Genomic DNA, 25,373 nt, shown 5'->3' with positions numbered 1-25,373 from the left:
GCTTGACAGTAATACCATTAAAATATTATCAATGTTATTCTGGTTCTCTTCTATTATTTCAGACTAATTGCCCTTTATTTCTTTCTTTCTCGTTTTTATATCTTGCTTAATCTTCATATAGTCTTTATGTTATTAATGTTAAGTTCCATTGTAAATTTTTTACCATATATATACATATATAAAATAAAAAATTAATTATATAATTACTTAAAAAAATTATGCGCGTTTACTTTTTAATCTTAATCATTCAAATAAAATATAGCAATATATATTTATTGTTCTTACTTTTTATAATAATCAAGCATTCTTACTCGTAAGTAATTTTATTGGTTAAACTAATTAATAAATCTTTAAGAGTGTGTTTAGTTTGCATTTTTTATTTTTTATTTTTATTTCTTGTTTTCATTGTCTGAAAACTGTTTTTATTTTTAAAATATTAGAATTTTAAAAATATATTTGATTTGATTTTTTATTTTTTACTTTCAAGAAATAAAAATATTGAAAATGTGTTTTCAAAAGAAAATATTTTAGATTTGCTTAAAATTACATTTTTTGCCACCACATTTTCATTTTACCCAAAATGAGGTTCTTAGTGTTAACTGAAAACACTGAAAATGAAATTTTATTGTTTACAATTTTTTGTTCGTTTGAAAAAATATTTTCTGAAAATGTTTTAAAAAATCCAACCAAACGTATTTTTATCACCATTTTCTATTTTCAGTGAAAATGAAAACTGAAAACTGAAAATAGTCAAATCAAACAACTCCTAAAATATTTTAGAATTTTCAAGTAGATTTCTAATAAAACTGAAAAAGTATGTCCTTGAAAGAACAAGAAAATCACCATTTATGATGGCCTTAAAAACTCAAGGAGTCAATTAATCCTATGATATTTATTTTGTTAGGAAACAAATCAATGATGTTACTCATATGTTTGATAGCAGGGATGAATCTAAGAGTGTATTAGAGGGGAGATCAATTTTTTTTACATAATTATTTAAACATTTAACTTTTAACAAATAATTATTTAATAAATAAATAAATTTAAAATTATTAATTGTGGGTTTAAAACTAGATATATGATCTATTACTAGAAAAACAATTAAGCATGTATCAACTCAAAAATATATATTTTTTTATAAATTTTAATTTTAGTTTTTTTTTTAATTTTAATTTGTTTGCCTCCCTTGGATGTCACTGCTTGTTAGGGTACTCCATCTTTACTTAGTCTATACTTTTGACCATGTTACTTCCTACATTGAGCAGTTGATTATTACCGAAATGATATAAGTATATTTCGGTTAAAAAAAATTACAAAATTTAAATTTTATCAAAATCCAAATATTTTCTAAAAAAAATTTCTGTCTCTGATGGTCGTTGATAATAGTGAAAAATCATCGGCGATAAATAGTTTTTGATGACTAATCAATGAACACATTTTTGTAAGGTTTAACTATCATTTAATTTACATTGGCACAACTTTAAATGTTAATTCTTATATTGAAAATTTTGTAGTCCCTACATCTACATTTTAGTTAAGGATTGGTCCAAGATTTAAGTTTGTTGATGAAGTGGCTTATATATGTGGTTGACGTGGAAAACATGGATGATATATGATAATGACATAGTTGAAAGTTAATCATTTAATTTGTATAGTTGATAGTATTTGAGAATAAGTTGTATTACTTCACAATTTAGTCTTTGTGTGAAAAACATGCAAGTTTTACTCTATATGTTACGATTATTAACACAAAATAGTCCTAGTTACATTCTTCTGCAACTCTGAATTTTGAAGCTTAACCATCGTTATTAAAATTTAAAACCAGAGTCACAGTCACCTTCCAACAATGGTTGAAATAGTCTTCTACGTGCATAAGAAGGCCATCAATGACAAGTATTTAAAGGCGTAAGTAAGATATTAACCCAACGACGATTTGCAACAATTACTAGCGTGTAAAAAACCATCTACCATGAACTTATTTGGATAACGCATGTAACTAGCTTTCATTCTAATTAATAAGGAACTTGCTTTTACTTTCTTGTCTTCGAAAGTAGAAAAATTCTGTTAAACACAGTTTTAGCGGAAAATCAAACACCCCCCCTATCTAGACAATCTAAACGAGTTAATATTTGGAAATAAGGAAACTTAATGGTTACTTAAAAAAAACTAGAATTTCTTAATTATATAATTAATTCCTTAATTGTAATCAAAGTAATTAATTATGAAACAAGTTATCTTTTTAATTATTCTTGAATTAATTAAAATTATATTAATTGTAATCAAAGTAATTATGACACAAGTTATCCTTTTAATCAAATATTTTGAAAATATTACAACAAAAAAATGATTTGTTTAATAATAGGCTTAGTGCATTTTTTTCATTTTTGGGAAATTTTATCTCAAATAAATTAATTTGGGCGCATTTTATTTTTAATTTTTCATAAATTTACAGATTTTATCCTCCATCATTTATTTTCAAATTTTATCCCAACTTATGCTTATTAATGGCATGACGGAGGATAAAAGTTACAAATTTCTTAAAAATTAGAGATAAAAATTACAATTAAACTATACAACACATACAGCCATATTTCTACGTTGCAGAATCATAATAAATATAGCAATAATTAAAAACCAACACTATTAAAAAATTTAAACCACCAGAAATTGCAACTTGAGGACGTCAGTTACAATTGTACGAAAATGATATATAATTATAGTATTTTAATAATTAAATAACCTGATTAAACTATTTAAGAATTGAAAAATCTAATTAAACTTTTATAAATAATTGAGGCAACCAATTGTATAATTAAGCAAAAAAACAACATGAGAAATAAATAAAAACACTTAAGCTCTTTTTTTATTTTATCAAAACACTTAAAATGCAAAAGGGTGGGAGGTTTCCAATTAGATGAAAGATGTGGGATTAAATTTCACTAAACTTCAATCTCAAGCATTACCAAGAACATTTATCTAATTTATACTTTCAAATTTCAATTTTAAAATCAACCCACAAAATTAAGCCTTAATTCCTTAGATAACAAGGGCCTAAATCCACTAATTAAACCCTGACATATTTCTTAAATAGATTAATTGATAAGATACAAGCTAATAACCCAAAATCTCTTCCTAGATACAAGGTCTACTAGGTGATTAACTTCAGTTCTAGATTCAATAAGAATTTTCCAACCGCAAATCATATCAAACAACAATTTACGGGTGATAAAACAACAAATTAAAAGGCATTAGGCATAGAATTATTTTTTACTGTAGCATTAGGCATAGAAGTTAAACACTAACATAGTAGCATAAAAATGGATGATGAATCAAAGCAAGTACGTCAGTTTACCTACATTTAATCTCCATAATAGGGAGTTTAACGACTGATATATAGTAGTAAAGAAAGCTAAAATAAAAAAAATGAAAACTGAAGAAGGATCTTCACTTTTATATTAGAGTTAGAAGCAAGTTTTTTTTTTTTTTGAAGTAGATAAAATACAAAGTGTTTGTTAACTCAACAATTTTTTTTATAAAGTGTTTTTTTTATAAACAGAAAAACAATTTTTATCCTGACCTACAAAGTGTTTTTTTTTATATAAACAGAAAAACAATTTTTATCCTGACCTTTCTTAACTCAAGATTATATCCAATCATTAGTTCATCACTAAGTGTTTGTTTAGTTGTGGGAAAGGAATTGCTATTCTGGAGTAAATTTCTTTAGAAAAATATGAATTTCACATTTTTTTAATTTAATTTAAATATTTATTCTCAATTCTTTTTTTTTTTTTTCTCTTTCACACCACTACATACACCCTAAGATTTTCTCTATAATAATAGGTAAGACTGTTACCATCTTTAACACCAAGTATCTTCGGGCTCAACACAAATTCTTTGTGACTTGTTTCAAGTAACGACCCAAGTATTTTTTACACAAAAATGTTTCCTAGCTCAAAATCAACGTATTATTTTACTCGATCAAAGCTTCTTTTAAGCTTAAACCGGTTTCAGTGAGAGATAATGGCATAAGACTTGGCTTGGCATGCGTGACAATGAAGGATTTTTCACTTGGCAGCTGCAACAAATTTCTTGCAGATTCATTTTAAAAAAAGAAGAACATATGATATTGCTGTTAATTAAGTTTATCATTTTTTTATCATAAAACTAAATAATGCATAAAATCATGTCTTTTTTTTTTTTCTAATAAAGGCTCTCGCTGGCTCCTTTCAAAAAAAGAAAAGAGCAGGCTCTGGCTCATAATGGGCCTTATAATTAAAGGGAAAAAGAGAGAGAAGCTAGGTAAACAAATGGGAAACAGGAGGAAGGAACACATTAATATATATTCGGAGTGATCAAATTAATTCGTGTGCTTACATACAGTTTATATCCAGTAGTTTAACCAATTGAGTTTATCTCAATAACACACAAAGTTATTTTGATCATTTAATTTTCTTCCGTAATATTTGACAGGAACGCTTTTATATTAGTTTAAATAGTAACGTAATTGTGACGACAATGAAAACAACAAATAAAAAAAAATGAAATCATAACCAAAATTTATTAAACTAGGAAAACCCAAGAATTAGTCTATTAAAACCAAGTTTGATTTGAAGAGTTGATTTCTGCACAAGAAAAGATGAATTCGTAATTCTACAACACTTCTAATAATATATCTATTTTTTATAAAATAAAAAAGATTGCCTTTAGTTATTTGTGAAAATTATTGGTATGTTTGAAAAATATTTATTTTAACTCAAAATAGAGTATAAAAGAAAAGAAAACATAATGATTTAGAAAACAAATGATTATTAACTTTGCAAAAGAAACTAAATTAAGAAAAATAAATATTGACTTGATAGGATGATATGTCTGCATATATATGTATCTCTAAGTGCAATGAAAAATACAAAAAATCTTCTAAAAAAATAAGTGAGTTGTGACAATTTATTAATCCTAAACTATTATATTAACAAGATCACATTTAAATTGATCATTTTATTTAAAACCAAAATATTAAGTTTTACCTAAAGAATGTCCAATTTTTTTGTAAAACATATAGTGGAAACAATTTAAGATTATTAATTTGTTACCATTTATGAATCCTAAATTATTTGATTTAATACATATAAATTAATTGAATTTTATATGAAATATAAATTTTATTTCAAATATTTTAGAAAATTCCATAAAATATGGTTTGAAAGTTTAACATTACTAAGTTGTCACAATTCAGTTATATATCCTAAAATATTATATTAAAAACACATCACATTGAAAAAAATCATTTAAAATTAATTAGCTGTTAAATTATAAATTATAATTGTTTTAAAAATTCATAAATATAGCACGGAAATTTAAGGTTATTAAGTTATGAGAAATGCTAATTTGCATGAAAAAAAAATTAGTGGAATTTTCACGAACCTCGTATTCTAGATATCGGATAACATGTTTTATATATTTTTATTTTTTGAATTTATATTTACTTAGAAAAAAAGATAACCGTCTAATTAACAGTTCGTATGTTTAGTGCATATTTTCTTTCGCACCAAATAGCAACACTGTTAAGTTATTAAAATTCAAATATTCTAAAAAAATGGATTAAGAAATCGTATCTAAATCATTTTAAAAAAAATTGTATCTAAATTAACAAGATGCAAGCTTAATTAAATCAAGTTATCACAAATGAGGTATCCTTAAAAATAGTATTAACAAGACGCAAGTCTAAATTACCTCTGTTTTTTTATATTTATTCTTACTTGTTTTTTTTTATAAAGAAAATGGACAAGACAAGATTAACCAGGTTACTAGTTATTTAACAAGTCTCACTAATGGTTTTATAACTTTTGATAAATTTTAATCAATAAAAGAAATTGTTACAAAGAATATAATCAACATATATTAGTGTATTACTAGCTATAGCTAGTGCTCTGGGCTCCCAATCAGTTATATAGCTTAAATAATAAGAGCATGATATATCAGCATTCCTTAGAGTTTCATATACGAGTTTCGTTGTGGCTAGAAACAAATAGTTCGTGTAGGTGGCCATAGTTTGGGGCATGCATGCATGCATATATGGTGGTTCAACTGGATTATATACAGATGCATGGACTTCGCCTATACCCCGATAATTAGGGATAACACGTTATGCATTTCATACCAGGACATCCACCTCCTATCTTATAGCTACTTCACATGTATTACCCATGGATATGATTGAAAGAGCAAAATGTGCCCAGAACTTTGAGAAATTTTGTAAAAGATTTAAAATAGTTTTTCTTATATATAAACAATGGCTCCTATTTAAGGAGTTCTGATCCATTTTCTTTGTGTAGAAGACAATTTGCTAGCATGTTAATTATAGATATTATAAAAAAATAGTAATAAACAAGCACGAGAACAATTAGGGAAGCCGATGAGAAGTGTTCCACTTGTAACAAATTTTAGCAAGGAACCATAACATTTTTTGTGGTTCAGGTTCAGGTGTCATTCATCCAGTTATATATACACATCATTAATTATTACCAACAAAGTAAAAGAAAACAAATTAAGGAATATTAAGGTGAGATGGGAAACAAATACGTTGCATTGTTGTTGGTGTGCCTTGTTGTGGCTATAGGTGTTGAGGCAATAACCCTCGAGGAAAGACGAAAAGACTGCTACGATTATTGCTACAATGCTTGCATATACCCCGCGGTATTCTGCAAATGGTTTTGTGGTGGCCGGTGCAAAAACCCAATACTTTGGGGTAAGTTAACTTGTTACTTTCCATGTGAATTGTGATTCTTATCTCTCTCTTATTATATATTATATATTGTTAAAAATAAAATCATTTGAATGTCAACGTCGTATGGTGATTTTAAAAAGGCACATATGTTCATGGATCAGAATCCTCCATCAGCATGATAATTGTCTTATAATTTGATCGTACATAATGAGTTTGATTTCGATACAAAAATATTTTAATCTTAATTAGAGAATTTCTATGATACTCCATTAATTTGAAGGATTTTGATACTGTTAATTTTTTATTTATAAAGTTATTAAGTTAATTTTTAACCAATAGTTATTAAGTTATATTCTGATGTTATTATTTTGATCTTTAGTAATAAATTTATTAAATATTTCAATTTTGTCCCTATTTAATTAAAATATTATTTGTTAAATAAATTTTTTAACATCACAAAATCAAACCTCAACCAACATGTTAAATCTTTTCTTTTTTCTCTTTCTTTCAAAACCTCAAAAGACAGTTATGATTGTGCAAATGCGTCGTGATGGTGTCGAAACTCCAAAACACAGTCGTAATTGTGTAGCTAGCATTGAATGTTTCTGTCCATTACATATATAAACCAATCTAACCTAGGTGTACGTAGGCTATATTTTGTTTAATCAACAAATATCTTTATATATATATATATATATATATATATATATATATATATATATATATATTTGTGATCTCTTTGTGTTCTTCAATTGGCATTGTTTAAAATTATTTGACTGGATAAATTTTAAACAAAATAACAGATAATATAGCAGTAGTAGTAGTATTGATCGACTCATCGACATTGTTATTCTATTTTGTTTAATATTTATCACTAATTATGCTCCTTGTGACTATGTATTTTTTTTATTATTATCAAAACTTATCAACTCTAGACTCCGTAATTTAATTTGAATTATTATCTATCTATATATGTTGCAGAGACAGCTGACGAATATAACGGAAAAATAGGCACAAATAGCTTAGATGATGACGCATCAAAAAAGAAGTATCCTGTACCAACAGAAAAAGACTACAAGGCCTATCGCTCGGCCCCATCATCAACAGAAAAAGACAACAATGTCCCATCCCCATCAAATACGAAGAATGAGATGTAAGATAGACTGAAATGGAAACAGAGCACGAGCCCAAGTATCATTTTAGTAGAATGCATTTGTGTTTATATATATGGAGTGTGTTTGTCAAGGTTTTCTAGTTAGATGTAGCTTAATTAAAATGCTCGTCTTATCAAAATACATGTATTTACTAAAGAAACTCATATTAGTCGTTTTCAGTGTGTTCATAAAGTTACTTAATGTAACATTTAGAATACGTTTCATTGTTAAAATTTGATAGACAGGAAAATAAATATAACAATAATTGTTCTTCTTTGTTTGATTTGTAACTTTGCCATGCGATTGGACAAAACACGTAACGCGAGACAGAGCAAAGCATCGAAATTTGTTATTCGCTGAAACAGGGGACAAAGTTGTTGTCCTGCGTAACAAAACATGAAAAGACAAAAATCTCCTTAAACTTTCCGCACGTCTCCTGCCTCTGCCTTTTGTCATCACCCTTGTCTCTTGTTTATCTATTTTCATGTTCACAGCAACAACCTTGGCTCTTCTCCTATTTACTCGATGCTTCTTCTTTTCTCCAAAATTACGTATTTGTGGTTTCCTCTCTATTCAACCTAGCTCTTGGAATTAACGTGCCAACTATAAGAACATTATACCCACCCAAGGACAATACCAAGAGCAAAGATAGAAACAAAATGTGCCTTTTGACCCTCAACATTGCTAATAAAAATATTCCAGCACCTTTGAAAGAGTGTAACACTATGCTTCCACCTCATTCCTGATAAAGACTCTCATGCACCCTCCAATATTGAAGACCTTTGTAACTAAAAACTTTATCCGAAAAAGTGAAATCATATTGCTATCTGAGTACTGTTTTTAACTTGATTCTTTTAACAACATCACAAACTCCATCCTCTACATACAGAACTCCACCTGCCCACCATATATTTGAGAATTTGTTTCAATTAAAAATCCCACTTGATTGCAGCAACCAATTACTATGCATGATTACGAACCAGATGAAGAGACATGTCACGCATGTCCTCTTCGGTGTTGCCGTCGGGATCGGCGCCGGAGCCGCAGCCCTGAACAGTGGTGTCGAAACGGTAGTTTGGCAGGTGATGCTCACCGCCTATGTTGAATCCGGTGACAGTGAAAAGTTGTACTATGCATTTGTTCTGGTAAATTAAAAAAAAGAAGAAGATATATTGGTAAATTCTTCATTTTTACTTTTGTGTTGTGCATTATTTCGCAAACGGGGCAGAGCCTAAAATGTTGTGCTGTGACTGGCTAGGTTGTGTTGTGCTGTCCCTTCTGTCCGGTGCCACGATGTGCGTCAAACTGAGCCTTTATTTATACAAGATTCTGATGAAGATGATTATTATTATTTTTTACACAAATAAATTGATGGTTCGAATGATAATAAGAATGCGATTGAGAATTAAGTTTAGAAATTTCACTAAAAGTTGTAGTCATATTTTTGGACAAAAATTAAGTCATATACAAAATTAGTGAATAATCCATTCGATTATCCCAGTGACAAAAATATGTGTTTGTCAATTATATTAACGGTTAATTTTAACGGACTTTTTTAAGACAAATTATCAATGTTTAGGCTCCGTTTGATGTGCGGGACGGTACACGATAAGAAAAATAGGACATGACAATTATCAAAATACTGAACAACTTTTTATTTTATATGTTGTTTGATGAATCAGTAGAACACAAATATAATAATATAAAATTTATTAGTATATTCTTTTTAGTTTATCTCAATACCTTTTCGTCATCGTACTCCCACGCATTTGTCTTACTGTGCAACTTATATGATCGTGAGCATATTTGTTAATTTTACCAAATACGTCCGAAGGCATTTTCATGAGCTAATTAGAACTAAGAATGTGATCATGTTAGTCGAAATTCTCTATAAAAGAACTTATAACAGAAAAAAAGAAGCCTACCTCATATGGTACAATTAATTTGTTCACTTGATTTTTATAGAAATTATCTAATTTTATCCTCAGTAGTCTTTATTTCTCATGTTCAAAATCAAGGGCCACATATGTTGATTTGTCCTCACATCACAAACAAAATTTCATTTTCTCTCAAGGCTATGTGTGGAAAACTAATTAAAAGACTAGTTAGAGACTAAAATAATTTATTAAATTATAATATTTCATAAAATTAGTTGTTTAAGTAGTTGAAAAGTATAAAATAAAAAAAAATAAAATTATAATTTGTTTAAAAGAGATAATTAGGAAATTTAATAAATATATTAAAAATAAAAGAAAATATAAAAAAATAAAAATTAGCATTAAAAACATTTTAAAAAATTTTAGAAATTACTAAAAAAAACTGTTTACCGTCAAATGAGTATCTCAACAAAGATTTTCACCAAGTACACAGCTCAATCATGATATTCATTATAAAAAAATTATTTGATTGAATAAAATGATGAAGTGATAGTCAATAATGTCTTTTATTAAATGAAATTTGAAATTAAATATATGCATTACATCAATTAATTATCAATTAAACACCATTAACTTAATCAAATAAATTAATTAGAAAAATTAAATATTCAACATAACAATTAATTTGAAATCAAATATAATTAGCATAAAAGTAGTATTAAATGGTAAATTTATACTTGATGCTAAATTTAATTTTGATTCCATTAATATAACAGTGTTTAAAATGATTGAAAAGTCTGCAAATTGTGAATCCTAATATTTTTATGATGAAAAAAGATAATTTATATCTTATAATTTGAAGAAAAAATTATATGTGATAATATATTATCAAAATACGCATTTGAAATAATTGTTCTATTTTAATATTAATTTTTGTACTGTATATGTTAATTAAAATGTAAATATGTTAATATTGATTAGTGTTTGATATTGTTGTATTATTTGTATAAAATTTATAATTTGTGTTAATGTTTTGACTTTTGACTTTGAGTATAAACTAATATGATTAGAATTTAATTTGATAATCAAAATATTACTTATTGTTTGTTATCATGGATTAAAAAGATAAAAAGTAAATAAAAAACAAATATTAATGTCTTACATATTTGGTCATCTATTTCATTCCAATTTTTGTTCATACAAAGAAAGAGAGAGAGAGTTACAAAAACAGAGACTTCAGTCTTCTGGGCATTTTGCTCGAACGTGTTGATGAATTAAGCAATGATCCACAGTTCAAGGATGTACGCATAACATATGTTGGAGTTGGAAAATTTTTGCAGAGTCGTGGAAAAAATTATTGCCCTTTTCGGCCTACTGCATCACATGCAGGACATTTTGAATTTCATGCTCATTTTAAGAAAGATTGTGAAAACTAGAAGAAAGATGTAGAATGATAAAATAAGATACTTAATAGTAGTCTAAAAGGTAAGTGTTCCACCAAAACCCCAAAAATTTATAATGGAACTGGAAAATTTCTCATTCATTTATTGGTGTTGATATGACTCTTGGAGTCTTGGTGTATAAAGTAATAATATATCCATGCATTATATATGTAGGTGTTAACATTGAGTAATTAAGGAGTTGCATTGTGAGTTTGAGAGTGATTGGTGGCAATGGTAGCAGTAGGTGGCCATGGTCGGGGGCAAATCGGTGGTCCAGCAGGGTTACAGGGTGCTCCATTCATCATTCTACAAACACATTGATCATATGGAATTCCTCCACTTGCAGGTACACAGTACGCGTGGACTTCGCCTATGCCACGATAACAAGGACGACACGTTTCTGTGCATTCTTTTAAATCAGGGCAACCACCTCCAATTACGGATAGCTCACAGCTGTTCCCCTTCGATATCACTGAAAAGAAGAGAGTCAAATTTCTAATGTAGTAATTTAGAGATATTTATTGGTTTTTCTTTTTTAATAATGGTGCTGTGTGTAGAAATATAAAATATTTTTTGGAACACTAGGGAGACGTCCAAATTGACTGGGCACCATGTTGTATAAAAATAATTATAGAAAAGTACCTGAAGTGAATATAACAAGGCCAAAAATCAGACAAGTAGTTGATGTTAGGTGGGCCATTTGTTCCTTCGCAAATGAGATTGGAAGGCGAGAGTGATGGAGTGGAATGAAGATTAGTTTCAGTGAGAATTTATAGGCCCAGAAAACCTTAGTGCATGTAGCAATGTTGACGGTTACTTTCTTTTTTCCGTCAGAGATTACCATGTTGTTTAATTCATTGGGTGTTAGACTAATTTTAAAAGAAAACTTATATAGAAATTAATATGGTTTTTAATGTTTAATAAATGTGATAATTAAATATACAGTTTTTCAATTTAAGATTAAATGACTAAATATGATAATTAAAATAACATTAAATATATAATTTTTAATAGTGATAGTATTTTTTTTGTCATTATAATATTGAAGTGAAGTATTGATCGCATATTTTATTTAAAGAAATCAAATTCAAGATTACTTGAACCAACAACTTGATAATTAAAAGTGAAGTATGTATTACTTTAAGAAAAAAATGATTATATATTGATAATGTAAATTTTTTTATACATGATAATGATTAAATATTGACAATGTAAAATTTTTTATACATGATTCAATAACAACCTATTAATGAATTTGTTAATTTTTAAAATAATTATCTTAAAATAATTTAAATAATAATTTATAATTAAATAAAATATAAAATTATTTTACATCATTAACGCATTGAAATTAAACTCTTAATTTTATTCTCAAAAACCTTACATGGATATGTTTTAATTTTTTAATATTCCAATTTCATGTTTAATTAATTCTTCTATATTAATTTAGTCAATGAATTTATTAACGTCATGACATTTCGGTCTTTATTCTTTTTGAAGGAATAATTTAGTCTTTATAATAATTTTTAATTTCATGTTAAATAGTATTTTTATATTTAATCAGTCAACGAGTTTATTAATTTCTTAACAATTTGGTCTTAAAATTTTCAATTTATAATAATTTAATTATTTAATAATGAAATAGTTTATATTAATTTAATCAGTCAATGAGTATATCTAATAAATTTTACAATAACAATTAATTTAATCATAAAGATGATAGAATATTAGAAATAATTTATTCTTATATAATATGAATTTAGAAATTTATTCCTTTAAAATTGATAGATTTAAGTGACTCATGTTGAGTTGAATTTGATGTAATTTTTAATCTAATACTTTTTTTTTAATTGGATTGAGTTAATGATATTTTTAACAATCCAACCCAATATAATCTTAATTGAGATCATTTAGGTTAAGTAATTGGATTGAGCAATTTTTTTTATAGCATTGCATTGTGTAATTAAAAAATATACTGGCACCTGTTTAACTCTTTAAAAAATATCTCAAAATCAATATTGCTACAATATTTCTTAACATCATGAGCATAATATATAGAGAAAATATTGATTTGAAAATTAACTATTATTTGCAAAATTTAAAGTGCACGAAGTGAAAAGACGCATATCAGTATAATCAAACTCAATGGTATGCCAACTAACTAATTAACGTAAATTACATTTGTTAATTCAGTAATTCAATAGTCATAAACAACTACCAAATAATTTTACAACGAATAAACTATTTCTATTGACCTATTCAATATTGTAATTCATTAACTTGACTTTTCAATTGAAAGTCAATATCGGTAAGGACAATCCAAACCTTCACCTCTAATTCATTTTCTTATCTAAATTTTTTCATTATCAGCACTAATTTAGATTTCAACAGGTAACTACAGAAAAATAAAACAATATAATTGAAAATAATTGAGTATTATCACCACAAGAGAAAAACTTTATCCTTTGTTTAATATTTTTAAAAATTTATTTACTATACTTGGAAAAAGATCCAAAGCATCATGCTACCTTTCCATGGCCTAAAACTTATATATATTGATATTTATTTCCTAAAAAAAATAATACGAATTTTGCACGAATATATGTGAAACATTAATGTTTATTATTGGTTATTTAAAATGTTCAGGAAAAAAAATGCAAAAATATATTTTAATTTGGTTCTTTTATATTCTTTAAATTTTTCTAATATTTGTTTTGATCTTTTATCTTCTAAAAGATTTATTTTTATTTTTTAATGTCAGGTACTAAAAAATTTGAGTTAATCTCATAATTAAGATAATTTGGAATCTGTAATATGTACGTCCCAACCATATCAAAATTGGTTAGCAGATGGTAAACAAAACCATCATGCTCGATTTGTTTATTTTATTTACTAGTAGTAGAAAGGTGGATCTCAAGTTATTATAATTAGTTACATATAGCCCTATAGTTTCATCGCTCACTATCAACTCCTACAGCATATATATTAGTACATATTTATTCAGTAGACAAAGGACCCTTTCTTCCTTTCCTCCCTCCCTTCTTTTGCTGAGGCTGAGCATCAGCAAAGTAGGATTTCTTCTTGTTCTTTATTAGCTTCTCAACATCTCGTGCAGACCCAGCTGGGAACGCAAGTTCCTTCACCTGTCTTTGTATTTGACTTACCACATTGTCTTTATCACCTTCAAATTTTCAATCAGGCACCAAAGAATTGGAAATAAATAACCCAATTAGCTAATGTTTCACACGAAAAAAGTAGTAACAATGTATTCAATATCATATGTATAGTACCTGCAAGGAAGTTCCTCTGGTTGTTCTCAGCATTGACACCAAAAGCAAGGAAATTGAGGTTTGAGGTAGCGTTGACGACAAATGGATAAGCTGCCGGGATTACAAATATATCGTCTTCAGACAACTCAGCTCTGTACTTTCGCACTTCCCTAATTTCCTCTTCCTGTTGTTGTTCTCTTATGCCAACAAATTCAATGCTAGCTTCTCCTTCATCAATCACTAGTATCACTATGGCCTTGGAATTGAAGTGTGGTAGAAGAAGAGCTCCCAATATTTGTGAACAAAGAAAAAGTAAATCATTATTTAAAAGTCTCAATAATTTGGTTATCTAACTAAGAAGAGAGTGAATAGAACTGAATTTTCCAGTTCATGAGTTTGAGTGTATGGTTTTTCTTAATTTTATGCTTACTTCGTTGATATCCACAGAACTGAGCAAGATATCCAAGTCCCGAGCTGTGGGTTTTTCTCAGGGGTGATCTCAAAGAACTTTCCAAAGTTGTTGGAATAGATGGGGTTGTGGCTTCTCAAGTTGAATGGTTCATCTTCGGATGAAATGGTTTTTCTTGAACTGGATTTGGCACGTCTGCTCAGTTGCCGAATCTGCTCCTTTGATATTTCCACAATCACTCCCTCTTGCTGCTGCCTTTGCTCGCATTGCTGCTGCCTCTCCTCTCCACCAAATAGAACCCTGTTTATCTCCTCAAATTCGCTCTATAAAATCAAGCATGCACACAAGCAAATATAATGATAATAATAATATTTGATTAGTGTTTTATGCAGAGAAACCACTAAATGGAAATGCAAATTAGATGGTGCATGTGTTGCTTGCTTACATTGAAGGAGGCCTCCAGAATATTCTCGCTGAAGCGTTGCAAGTAGGATTGCTGGTCTTGAGTGCTAGACAGGAAGAAATTCTAGAGAAAGAGAAAAGAGAAAGGACTTTGGAAACAAATTAATTAGAAGAATTAATTAACTAATCTGTTATAAAGAAAAAGGCAGTACCTCAATTGCCAGGTTTGTTAACAGGTATGGCGAGTGTTATTATTCTGAGATCGTTCTTCTTGTCTGGGTTAACCAAATAGACAGTGGTTCCTGCAAGGGTTCTTTGGGCATAATTACCACGGTCAAGGTAGTAGGGGTCTCTATCGTCAGGTTTTACCAAGTTAATTAAGGCTCTCCCTGTAATTAGTGAAATTTGATCACCATAGTTAGTACTAAGCAGAAGCAAAGTGTTGATGTTTAATTAGTACTTCCTTTGAAATTAGTTAATATAATTAACTCGTGTTATTTTCAATTTTTCTAAACTATCTATTGATACTCATGAAAGAAGTCTTTGACTTATGAAAGGTAATGAGAAGAAAATCAGCGTCAGCGTGGTGGGGGAGAAAGAGGGTGTTCTGTCTTCGTGAGTGTGAGTCTTCCCAACCTTGACCTTCTTCTTCTTTCTCCGGAGTTTCTCTTCCTCCTCCCTCACCCTCTGTTCTTCCTTTTCCCTCTCTATTCTTTCCTCTTCCCTCTGTCTCACTCTCGCTCTCTCTTCGGCGTCTTCATGACGATGCTTTCCTTTCCACTGTTCTCCTTCATGCTCCTGTGGTCGTGGAAATGGACGTGCGTGGCTGTAATCCACGTTCGTCTTGTTCCTTTTCCTCCTTCTCACCCTCGTGGCGTCCTCTTTCCTCCTCGTGTGGTGGGTGTGGTTGTGGTTGTTCTCTTTTTCTCTTTCTTATTCTTGTTGCTCCCCGTGCTCGGGAACGAACTTGCAACTAAGCTTGCATGCTTTCCTCTTGTGTGGATCTTTCTCACTATCGCAACTTTGCAGTCACTTCATGTGTCGACTTGTCTTTTCTTGTAATTAGACAGAACCTGATGCTACGAAAACGGTTAGATTTTATGGACGAAATTATAAACAATAAAGGAGAGAAGAGAGATAATACGAAAATAAAATTATTTTATTCTAAATCAATTTATTCTCAACAGCGATACAATAAATAATAAAAGGTAAATTAATTAGATAACAAAATATTAATTAAACAGAATATTAAAACTAACTTGCTTCTTAAAGATATGAACCACTTATTGACTAGGTTAATTCATTAAACTGACTTATTCCTAAAATATAAGAAATCAAACTTATTTACTAAATCCTATTTTAAAAACTGAAAAATAAAATATTATGCAGTTACAAAAGTATATCTTCAACACTCCTCCTTACTTTTGGAACTGCAAACTCTAATTCTTTGTCTTAAGAATTCAAGTTTGCTGATAGGTAGTGACTTTGTAAACATGTCAGCCAGATGATCTTTAGACTAGTAGTAAATTAAATTCATTTCTTCACTTTGTTGCATATTTACCAAATAATAGAACTTGATGTTGAAATGTTTAGTCTTCCCATGACACACGGGATTGTTTGCAATAGCAATGGCTACTTGATTGTCAACAAAAATTCCAGTTTTGTTTTTTTGAGCAAATAGAATGTTTGGTCTTGTTGTAGTGAGATACATTAGACATCCAATCAAGCTCCTATAATATTCTTCATCAATGTTATCAACACCTTCTTTTTTGCTGAACTTCTCCTTTTGATTCATTGGTGTGCTAACAGATTTGCATTCCTCAATTTGAAACTTCTTCAAATTTTCTTTTGCATATTTCCTTTTTTTCATGTTTAACATTCTTTCAAGATGACAATGACCAAGTCTCTTGTGCTAGAGTTCCGTGGGTGTGACTTGAGTGAAATAGGTTGTATGCTCCTCCTCTACTGGATCAAATGAGAAGCTTTTACCTTTCATTTTAACCCTTAGAACTTTCTGGCCAGCAATGTCATAGATAAAGCAATGTTGATGTTCAAAAGACACTTTAAATCCTTTTTTAATCAATTGACCTACACTTAGCAAGTTTTGGTCAATGTTAGGTACATAAAGAACATCTGATATTAATTTGGTACCTGAACACGTTGAAATTGCAACAGTTCCTTTTCCTTTTACAGAAATATAGCCACCATTCCCAATTCTGACCTTTGAGACATTAGTTGGCTTCAAATCATTGAATAGAGTCTTATCATATGTCATGTGGTTCGTACAACCACTATCAATCAACCAACATTTAGAACTACTCCTCATCGAATAGCATGTTGTAGCAAAAATATAATCTTCTTCCTCCTGCTCAACAACTTGTGCATCGGCTTCTTGCTGCTGAAATTTGCTTTTACAAATTATAGCTTCGTGTCCAAGTTGATTGCACTTGCTGCATTTTACGCCTAGCCGTTTCCAACATTTGTATGGTGGGTGACCCAATTTTTCGCAATGCTGGCAAGGTGGATAATTTTTCTTTTTATCCTTACCTTTGTTTTGGTTGTTTGCATTATTTTCGCTACTTACTGGCTGATTCTTCTTAAAAAAATTCTTTTTGCTTTCATTCACTTCATGATGTTTGGTGGGCAAAGCACCTTCGACAATACAATCTTGCCTCATCAACCTTCGTTGCTCTTGAGCTTGCAGGGCATGTAGCACTTCTGCCAATGTGATTTTTGAAAGATCCTTTGTGTTCTCCAATGAAGCTATAGATGCTTCATACCTCTTCGACATCGTTACCAAAATTTTCTCTACAATTCTCGAATCAGCAAAATCACTTCCCAACAACTTTATCTTGTTGGTAATACCCAATAATTTGTTTGAGTATTCTTTGATTGTCTTTGACTCTTCCATCCTTTGAAGCTCAAATTCCCTCCTTAAATTCAGCACTTGCATGCTTCGTATTCTATCATCTCCAGCGTATCCCTCTTTCAGATAATCCCAAATTGCTTTGGTTGATTTAAGAGTCATGATTCTGGTGAATATCATTTGTGAAACACCAGTGAACAAACACGACCTTGCCTTTGCCTTCTTCATCTTTCTTTCCTTGTGATTTTTAATTTGGGCCATGGTGGGATTTTCAAGCAGCGGATATATTTCATAATCCTCTTCCACAGCATCCCACAAATCCAAAGACTCCATGTAGGATTGCATTTTCACTTCCCAAAGATCATAATTCTCTCCATCAAAGATTGGAAGAGTTATGTGAGAAAAACTTGCTTTAACTTCCATGGTATAGGTCCTGTAAGAATAAGATTCTATGATATTAATTGTTAGTTTTGTGGAGAAAATTATAAAAAACAGAGGAGAGAAGAGAGATAATAGTATGTGGAGGAAATAAAATTATTTTATTCTAAATCAAATTATTCTTAGCAGTGATACAATAAATAACAAAAGATAAACTAATTAGATAAAAAATATTGGTAAAATAAAATATTAAAATTAACTTACTTTAAAGATAAAAACCACTTATTGATTAGCTAATTCATTAAAACTGACTTACTCCTAAAATATAAAAAACCAACTTATTTACTAAATTTTATTTTAAAAATTAAAGAATAAAATATTATGCGATTACAAAATATATCTTCAACAAAAACAATTCCCGGCAACAACAGCAACAAATGAAACCGTGCTGTACGAAGCAGCTAGCAATCGCTTAACTTAAAATATTGTTTGTACGCTACACTCGAATATTAATGTAATTGCAGGCTCTCGATGATGAAAAGAGGAAAGTGAGATATTACGGAATGGCATGCAGAGTGACGTGTGTTGAATTAAACAAAATTGTGGTGGCAGAAATTAAAAGAATACGTACGAGCTTAGGGATGGCTCGCATTGGACTCGTGGGTTGAGATTATGCGCGCGGCAAGGTGGATACCTTGGTGAATGCGTGTTGCTGTGCATGGTATTTGGTGTCCTTTTAGTTTAGGATAGATATATATTCGCAGATGAGGCTATCTTGAACTTTTATATTTCAATAATTAGTGTGGTTTATATTATAAAATAATCATATTAGTTAATTTTATTTTTATGTCATCAAATTAAATAAGTTTGTTATATTAATATGAATTTAAATGAATAGATATTAATATTGACTTTTTAGGAGATAATAAAATTCCTATATTAAGATATGGTTAATTATTGTATCTATTTCATGAACTTGGACATTATTGTTTTTGAAAGGATACTATATGTTTCGTCTTTTCAATGGTATCTGTTCTTTGGCTTTTTCTCCCGCATGATCCAAGACTGAAGAGACTATAGAGAGTTAACGAGGAAAGTTGCGTTATTGATCAGTACGGACTAGTACCGTCAAGCTAATCAATAAATTGCAAATAATAGAGTTATGGAGGCTGTCACGCATGTCAAAACAAGAACACATGGAACGGATATCATACAATTGATATACTGCGTACATGTGTTCGACGTAAGAATAATTATTGATTATTAAAGATTTCCTTACTGAGGTCGAGCCAAGATTACAGACCAAGTTAAAGATGCTTTGTTTCAAGTTGAGCAAAAGAAGTAAACAATTGATTAACTTCAAAAATTTAAGAAATAGATAAAAAAAAAAAAAAGTAAGATAAATAGGGATTGAACTCCTCTAAAAGGCAACATGTACTTATTTTAGAGGATAAAGTGGACAGATCATAATCATTTATATTAATAAATGATTTAGATTGACACTCTTAAATTAATATCATCACATCAGCTTTTTTTAACAAAATAAAAATTATTAAATTAAAATAGAAAATAAAAAAAAAAATTATTTTTTAGAGGAGTCCAATCCAATAAATAGATATTAAAATTCTTAGTTAATTATTAAAAGCTAGCAAGCATTTATCTAAAATTTACTCATAAATTTACAGTATCTTTTTTTTAAAAAAAATTATGGTTCAAATATCTTTTCAACTTCCACTTATAAGTGTTGAGACACGCTTATCCCTTCTTGCATCTTGCTTAAAAAAAGTCGTTGTAAGAAACTTCGTGTTTACCATTGTCTCTAACTCGTACATTCTTTAATTTGTGAAAAGATATTTGAAGCTTGGAGCTAAGAAGGAATCTCTTTTGAGTATATGGGAGGAGGAACCCGTCACTATAATGATGGTAAAGTAGTGGTATGTGTAAAGTGTGCTTCATATGATAATTTTGTTACATAGTCCTTGTAATCTTTTTCGAAATGGTCTGTCCAATTTGTTTCATTTTGGTCTTTGACATGTAATCAATACATTTTATAGGTCCAAAATTTGATTAAGCAAAATTTTAATTACATAATTTTTATGTAAACTTTTTTATCACCTCAATATATAATATATTCACATATTTTTAATCTTAAGAACTATTTTTTAAAAAACTTTTTTAGACAAATTTATCACTTATTTAAAATATCTTGCTTAATTTGATGTCTTGAGAATATATCTTAATTCATGTTATACTTTTTTACTAATTCATGTTATAAATGAAACAGGTGTCGATAGATAGTTAAACAATCACTTTGCAATGCTCAATTGATCTTTCTTCTCATTCACTCTGCATGAAATAATTCCATATGGTTTTTATTTTCATCAGCACATATTAAAATATATTTTATAAATAGGTACAAGGATATCCCAACCCATATACATAGTATCCTGCCTTCTACCCTTGGTAAATTCCTACATCAACCTTTACACCTACAGTGGCCATTTACATACAAAACTCTGCCATTAAACATGTATCTAGTAGCCAAATATTCCCGACAGCCAGCCACATCAGCCATGATATAAGAAAATAAATTAAAGCAGCAGGCCAGAAAACACAAACTACATGATACATCAATAAAACAACAACGTGATACCTCTTAGAAGTATTTAGACTCAAGATCTTCTTAGTCTGGAAGACTTGAAAACAAAGTCAATTTCTTTTCTGGTAGACCGTAACACTTTGCTGAAGATGTCTCTAATTTATGTCTTTTTTTTTTTCGTTTAATACACTCCTCACATAATTTAGCTTGAGCGTGTAAATTACTTTAGCATATATATGAGTACGTGCCAACCATGCATATATATGAAGACAGTTGAACAGTTGAAGGCTACAAAACACAAGCATCGTATGCTGGATTTATTTATTCGTAGTAGATAGAAGATAGGTAGAGCTCAAGTTTTTATAGTTACATGGGCAGATACATTCCACGCTCACGATGAGCTCTTACAGCATACATTTACGTAGTTATTCAGTAGAGAGCACCTAAGATTGAAGGAAAAGGACCCTTTCTTCCCTTACTCCCCTCCTCCTTCTGCTGAGGCTGAGCATCAACAAAGTAGGATTCCCTCTGCTTCTTTAATAGCCTCTCAACATCTTGTGCAGACCCAGGGAACGCAAGCTCCTGCACTTGTCTTTCTATCTGCCTTACCACATTGTCTTTCTCGCCTTCAAATTTTCAATCAGGCACCAAAGAATTGGAAATAAATAACCAAATCAGCTAATGTTTCACATGCAAAAAAAGTAGTAACAGTGTATGTATAGTACCTGCAAGGAAGTTCCTCTGGTTGTTCTCAGCATTGATACCAAAAGCAAGGAAATTGAGGTTTGAGGTAGCGTTGACGACAAATGGATAAGCTGCTGGAATTACAAATACATCGTCTTCAGACAATTCAGCTCTGTACCTTTGCACTTCCAAAGGTTCCTCTTCCTGTTTCTGCTTCTGTTGTTGTTCTTTAATGCCAACAAGTTCAATGTTTGCATCTCCTTCATTAATCACTAGTATCACTATGGCCTTTGAATTGAAGTGTGGTAGAAGAAGAGCTCCCTATATTTGTGAACAAAAGAAGAAATCATTATTTGTTGATAGAACTGAATAATTAGGTTCGCTAACTAAGGAGAGAGTGAATAGAACTGAATTGTCCAGTTCATGAGTTTGAGTATATGGTTTTTCTTAATTTTATGCTTACTTCGTTGATATCCACAGAACTGAGGAAGATATCCAAGTCCCGAAGCTGTGGGTTTTTCTCAGGGGTGATCTCAAAGAACTTTCCAAAGTTGTTGGAATAGATGGGGTTGCGGCTTCTCAAGTTGAATGGTTCATCTTCGGAGGAAATGGTTTTCCTTGAACTAGATTTGGCACGTCTGCTCAGTTGCCGAATTTGTTCCTTTGAGAGTTCCACGATCACTCCCTCTTGCTGCCTCTGCTCCTCTTCCTCTCCAAACAAAACCCTGTTTATCTCCTCGAATTCGCTCTATCATTTTAATATTTAATTAGTGTGACATGCATTTAGACTAATCTCTAAATGGGAATGCAAATAGTTAGATAGAGTACTGTTGGTTGCTTATTACATGGAAGGAGGTCTCTAGAATATTATGGCTGAAGCCTTGCAAGTAGGACTGTTGGGCTTGAGTGCTAGATAAGAAGAAATCCTACAGAGAGAGAAAGGACAAATTAAAATTGATGGTCATCACGTACATTTTGGAAATAAATAAATAAATAATTAGAAGAAGAAGAATGGAAGAATGTGTTATATATAAAGAGAGAAAGAGAAGTGCATACATCATATCTGCCAGGTTTGTTGACGGGTATGGCAAGTTTGATTATTTTGAGATTCTGGTGGTCGTGAGGGTTAACCAAATAGTAAGTGGTTCCAGCTGGGATTCTCTGGGCATCGCCAGGGTGAAGGTTGTAGGAGTCTCTGTCGTCGTTGTTCACCAAGGTAAGTATGGCTCTCCCTGTATATATGTAATTCATTACCATGCATCAAATGAATACAATTAAGCAAGTGATAGATGATGTTTAATAATAAGGTCTTGTTAACAGTAAGTTAGTGCATTGGTTAAGAAACTTATAATAGAAAATATATATTGCGAAGATCATATAAGGACATAAAAACAGTCACGGCTAGTATAAATTTATGCGTTTCAATAAAAATAATTATTTTTTGGGTTTCTTAATCAATGTCCTAAAAACACTACTGATTAACATTTGAGTAAATACAAACCGCTAAGGACAAAGAGGAGGAAATCGGCGTCAGCATGGTGGGGGAGAAGGATTGTGTTGGGTTTTGACTGAAACTGGACAATCCGGTAGTCTCGAAGGTTCTCAAGTTGTGGGGAGCGTTTGTTGAATCTCTGGAGGAGACGAATGCGACCGTTTTGGTTCTCAAAGAGAGTTTGGAAGCTGTTAGAGCTTCTCAAGTAGAAAGGGTTATTCTCATCCTCTCTCACCTTTAATGAGACACAAACTGATGCCAGGAAAACAGTTCCCAGCAACACCAACAAAGGAAACCGCACTCTCATCATAGTATATATATTATTGGACGATGAAACATGGAGTGAGATTAGGGCTATTTATAGTTATGCAAGCTCTTGTTAACATGTATGCATGCACATTTGGCCACGGGAGGGCTTGCTGCTTGACGTGTGTTGGTGTGCGTGGCATGGACGAGCCCATCTTGATCATCCACTTATGTGTGCTGTGCTTGCATTTCGTCTCTATTTTATGAACTTGGACGTTGTTTTGGAAAGGATACTCTATGTTTTGTCTTTACATCGGTCTCTGTTCTTTGGTTTGCGCGTATATGCATGATCCTAGAAATAAAAATATAGCGTTATGCATGCTACTCCAGAGTACCAACAGATAACAAAATACACAACCAGATAACTATGGCGGATGGTTGATAAGTAATGGATGCCCATCAAATTAACAAGAGATGGAGTGGACATCTCATACATGTGTATCATGTAATGATGTAAGACTAATGATTCATTATTAAAGAATAATTATCATTGGACAACTCCTAATATACATGCAAATAAAATAAAAGGAGAAAAAAAATTCTAAATATAATATAAAAACCTTAGTTAATTATTAAAAGCTAAATATTGAGTTGAAACAAAATAAGCAAATTGAAATCTGATTGAGTTGTACGTTGTTTTGTTTTCCTTTTTATAACTGAGGAAAGGACTAATCGAGTTGTTTGAACTTAGATTAAATATCATTTTTCTTTTTTATTATCCACTTATTTTCATATTCTAGATTAAATGGAAGATGGTATCAAAAAGAGGTTTGGTCACCGATCCCAAGATTAAACCTTTGTTCTTTCCCAAGTTTTTAGTTGCAAACCCTTTTCTTTTTTCTGATTCCTTTTCATTATGGAAATCCAGAGCTCATGTGATACCCTCTACCCTCACATATATACTAATAAGGAAAAAAAATTTAATTATTAATTAAATATATTTTTAAAACATTTTTTTTACAAGTCTTTCAAAGGGGAAAAAGGCTTACATTCATTTTCTTCTACATCATATTCAAACTTGTCCAAATAAATAATAAAGTATTCTCGACTCAAACAAGGTCGTCTAAGCTTCATACAATTAATATAGAACCTATATCCTAATGTCACATCCTATCAGAGCGTTGTGTTCCCGTGTCCTCTAGCATGAGGTTCTTCATAGTCATCCACCTATTCATCTACTCCCCCGAACACAAGTTCAAGATCATCACAGGATCCAAACACAACAACACATAGGGAGTGAGTTATCACATTCCTAGCTAATAGAGAAACAAAACAATTAAATATACATATTATATAAATGAGATACCACTTGCTTAAACATAGTTCACGTAACTTCACCACTTCGTCATTCAAAATTTACTTTTCAATCATCAATCACATTACACAAGAATCCCACACTTCGATCAAGATATAATAACACATCAATTAGCAAGTATATGCAACAGTTATGATAAGACTCAATCCTATATGCAATGTGGTACCATGTCAGTGAAAAACCACCCTGAGGCGCTTAGGGGTACATAACAAGACACACCACACCATGGGTTTGTCAGGTCACTCTCACTAAGTAAGATCATAGGGAGACCAGTCAGGGTCACGATGTTTTGCGAGAATGCTCCAACCATATGGGATCAGCATAGGCTTAAAGGAGCACTCAAACCCGGTGACCCCCAAGGCCTACACTCCGAAGAGTCCGTCAGGGCCTCTCCCTCCTGATTCAGGTCCAACCCCTAAAATAATTTTTGCATGCAGACACTGCTCATGAATTATA

The 25,373-nt window shown here is 30.5% G+C and overlaps 3 protein-coding genes and 1 pseudogene across 3 annotated transcripts; 1 reads left to right on the top strand and 3 right to left on the bottom strand.

Annotated features, from left to right (window-relative positions):
- Positions 1–6,489: 6,489 nt before the first annotated feature.
- LOC100808979 (uncharacterized) lies at positions 6,490–8,155 on the top strand. Its single transcript, XM_003556008.4, has 2 exons — positions 6,490–6,745; positions 7,706–8,155. Exons 1-2 carry the CDS (start codon positions 6,565–6,567, stop codon positions 7,879–7,881), a joined length of 357 nt encoding a protein of 118 aa, XP_003556056.1. The 5' UTR covers positions 6,490–6,564; the 3' UTR covers positions 7,882–8,155.
- Positions 8,156–11,287: 3,132 nt separating this feature from the next.
- On the bottom strand, positions 11,288–11,931 carry LOC102665464 (uncharacterized). Its single transcript, XM_006605993.4, has 2 exons — positions 11,840–11,931; positions 11,288–11,669 (listed from the first exon to the last, which is right to left on the bottom strand). The coding sequence occupies exons 1-2, from the start codon at positions 11,895–11,897 to the stop codon at positions 11,389–11,391; spliced, it is 339 nt and encodes a 112-aa protein (XP_006606056.1). The 5' UTR covers positions 11,898–11,931; the 3' UTR covers positions 11,288–11,388.
- Positions 11,932–14,151: 2,220 nt separating this feature from the next.
- On the bottom strand, positions 14,152–18,566 carry LOC121174361 (conglutin beta 2-like; annotated as a pseudogene).
- Positions 18,567–21,409: 2,843 nt separating this feature from the next.
- Positions 21,410–23,628, bottom strand: CG-BETA-1 (beta-conglycinin beta-subunit). Its single transcript, NM_001249943.2, has 6 exons — positions 23,306–23,628; positions 22,861–23,036; positions 22,650–22,730; positions 22,268–22,552; positions 21,846–22,125; positions 21,410–21,746 (listed from the first exon to the last, which is right to left on the bottom strand). Exons 1-6 carry the CDS (start codon positions 23,604–23,606, stop codon positions 21,550–21,552), a joined length of 1,320 nt encoding a protein of 439 aa, NP_001236872.2. The 5' UTR covers positions 23,607–23,628; the 3' UTR covers positions 21,410–21,549.
- Positions 23,629–25,373: the final 1,745 nt, after the last annotated feature.

Source organism: Glycine max, chromosome 20 (genome assembly GCF_000004515.6).
Source record: "Glycine max cultivar Williams 82 chromosome 20, Glycine_max_v4.0, whole genome shotgun sequence".
NCBI lineage: Eukaryota > Viridiplantae > Streptophyta > Magnoliopsida > Fabales > Fabaceae > Glycine > Glycine max.
Note: the sequence above shows the minus strand (reverse complement) of the source record. Positions and strands in the feature narration are given on the sequence as shown.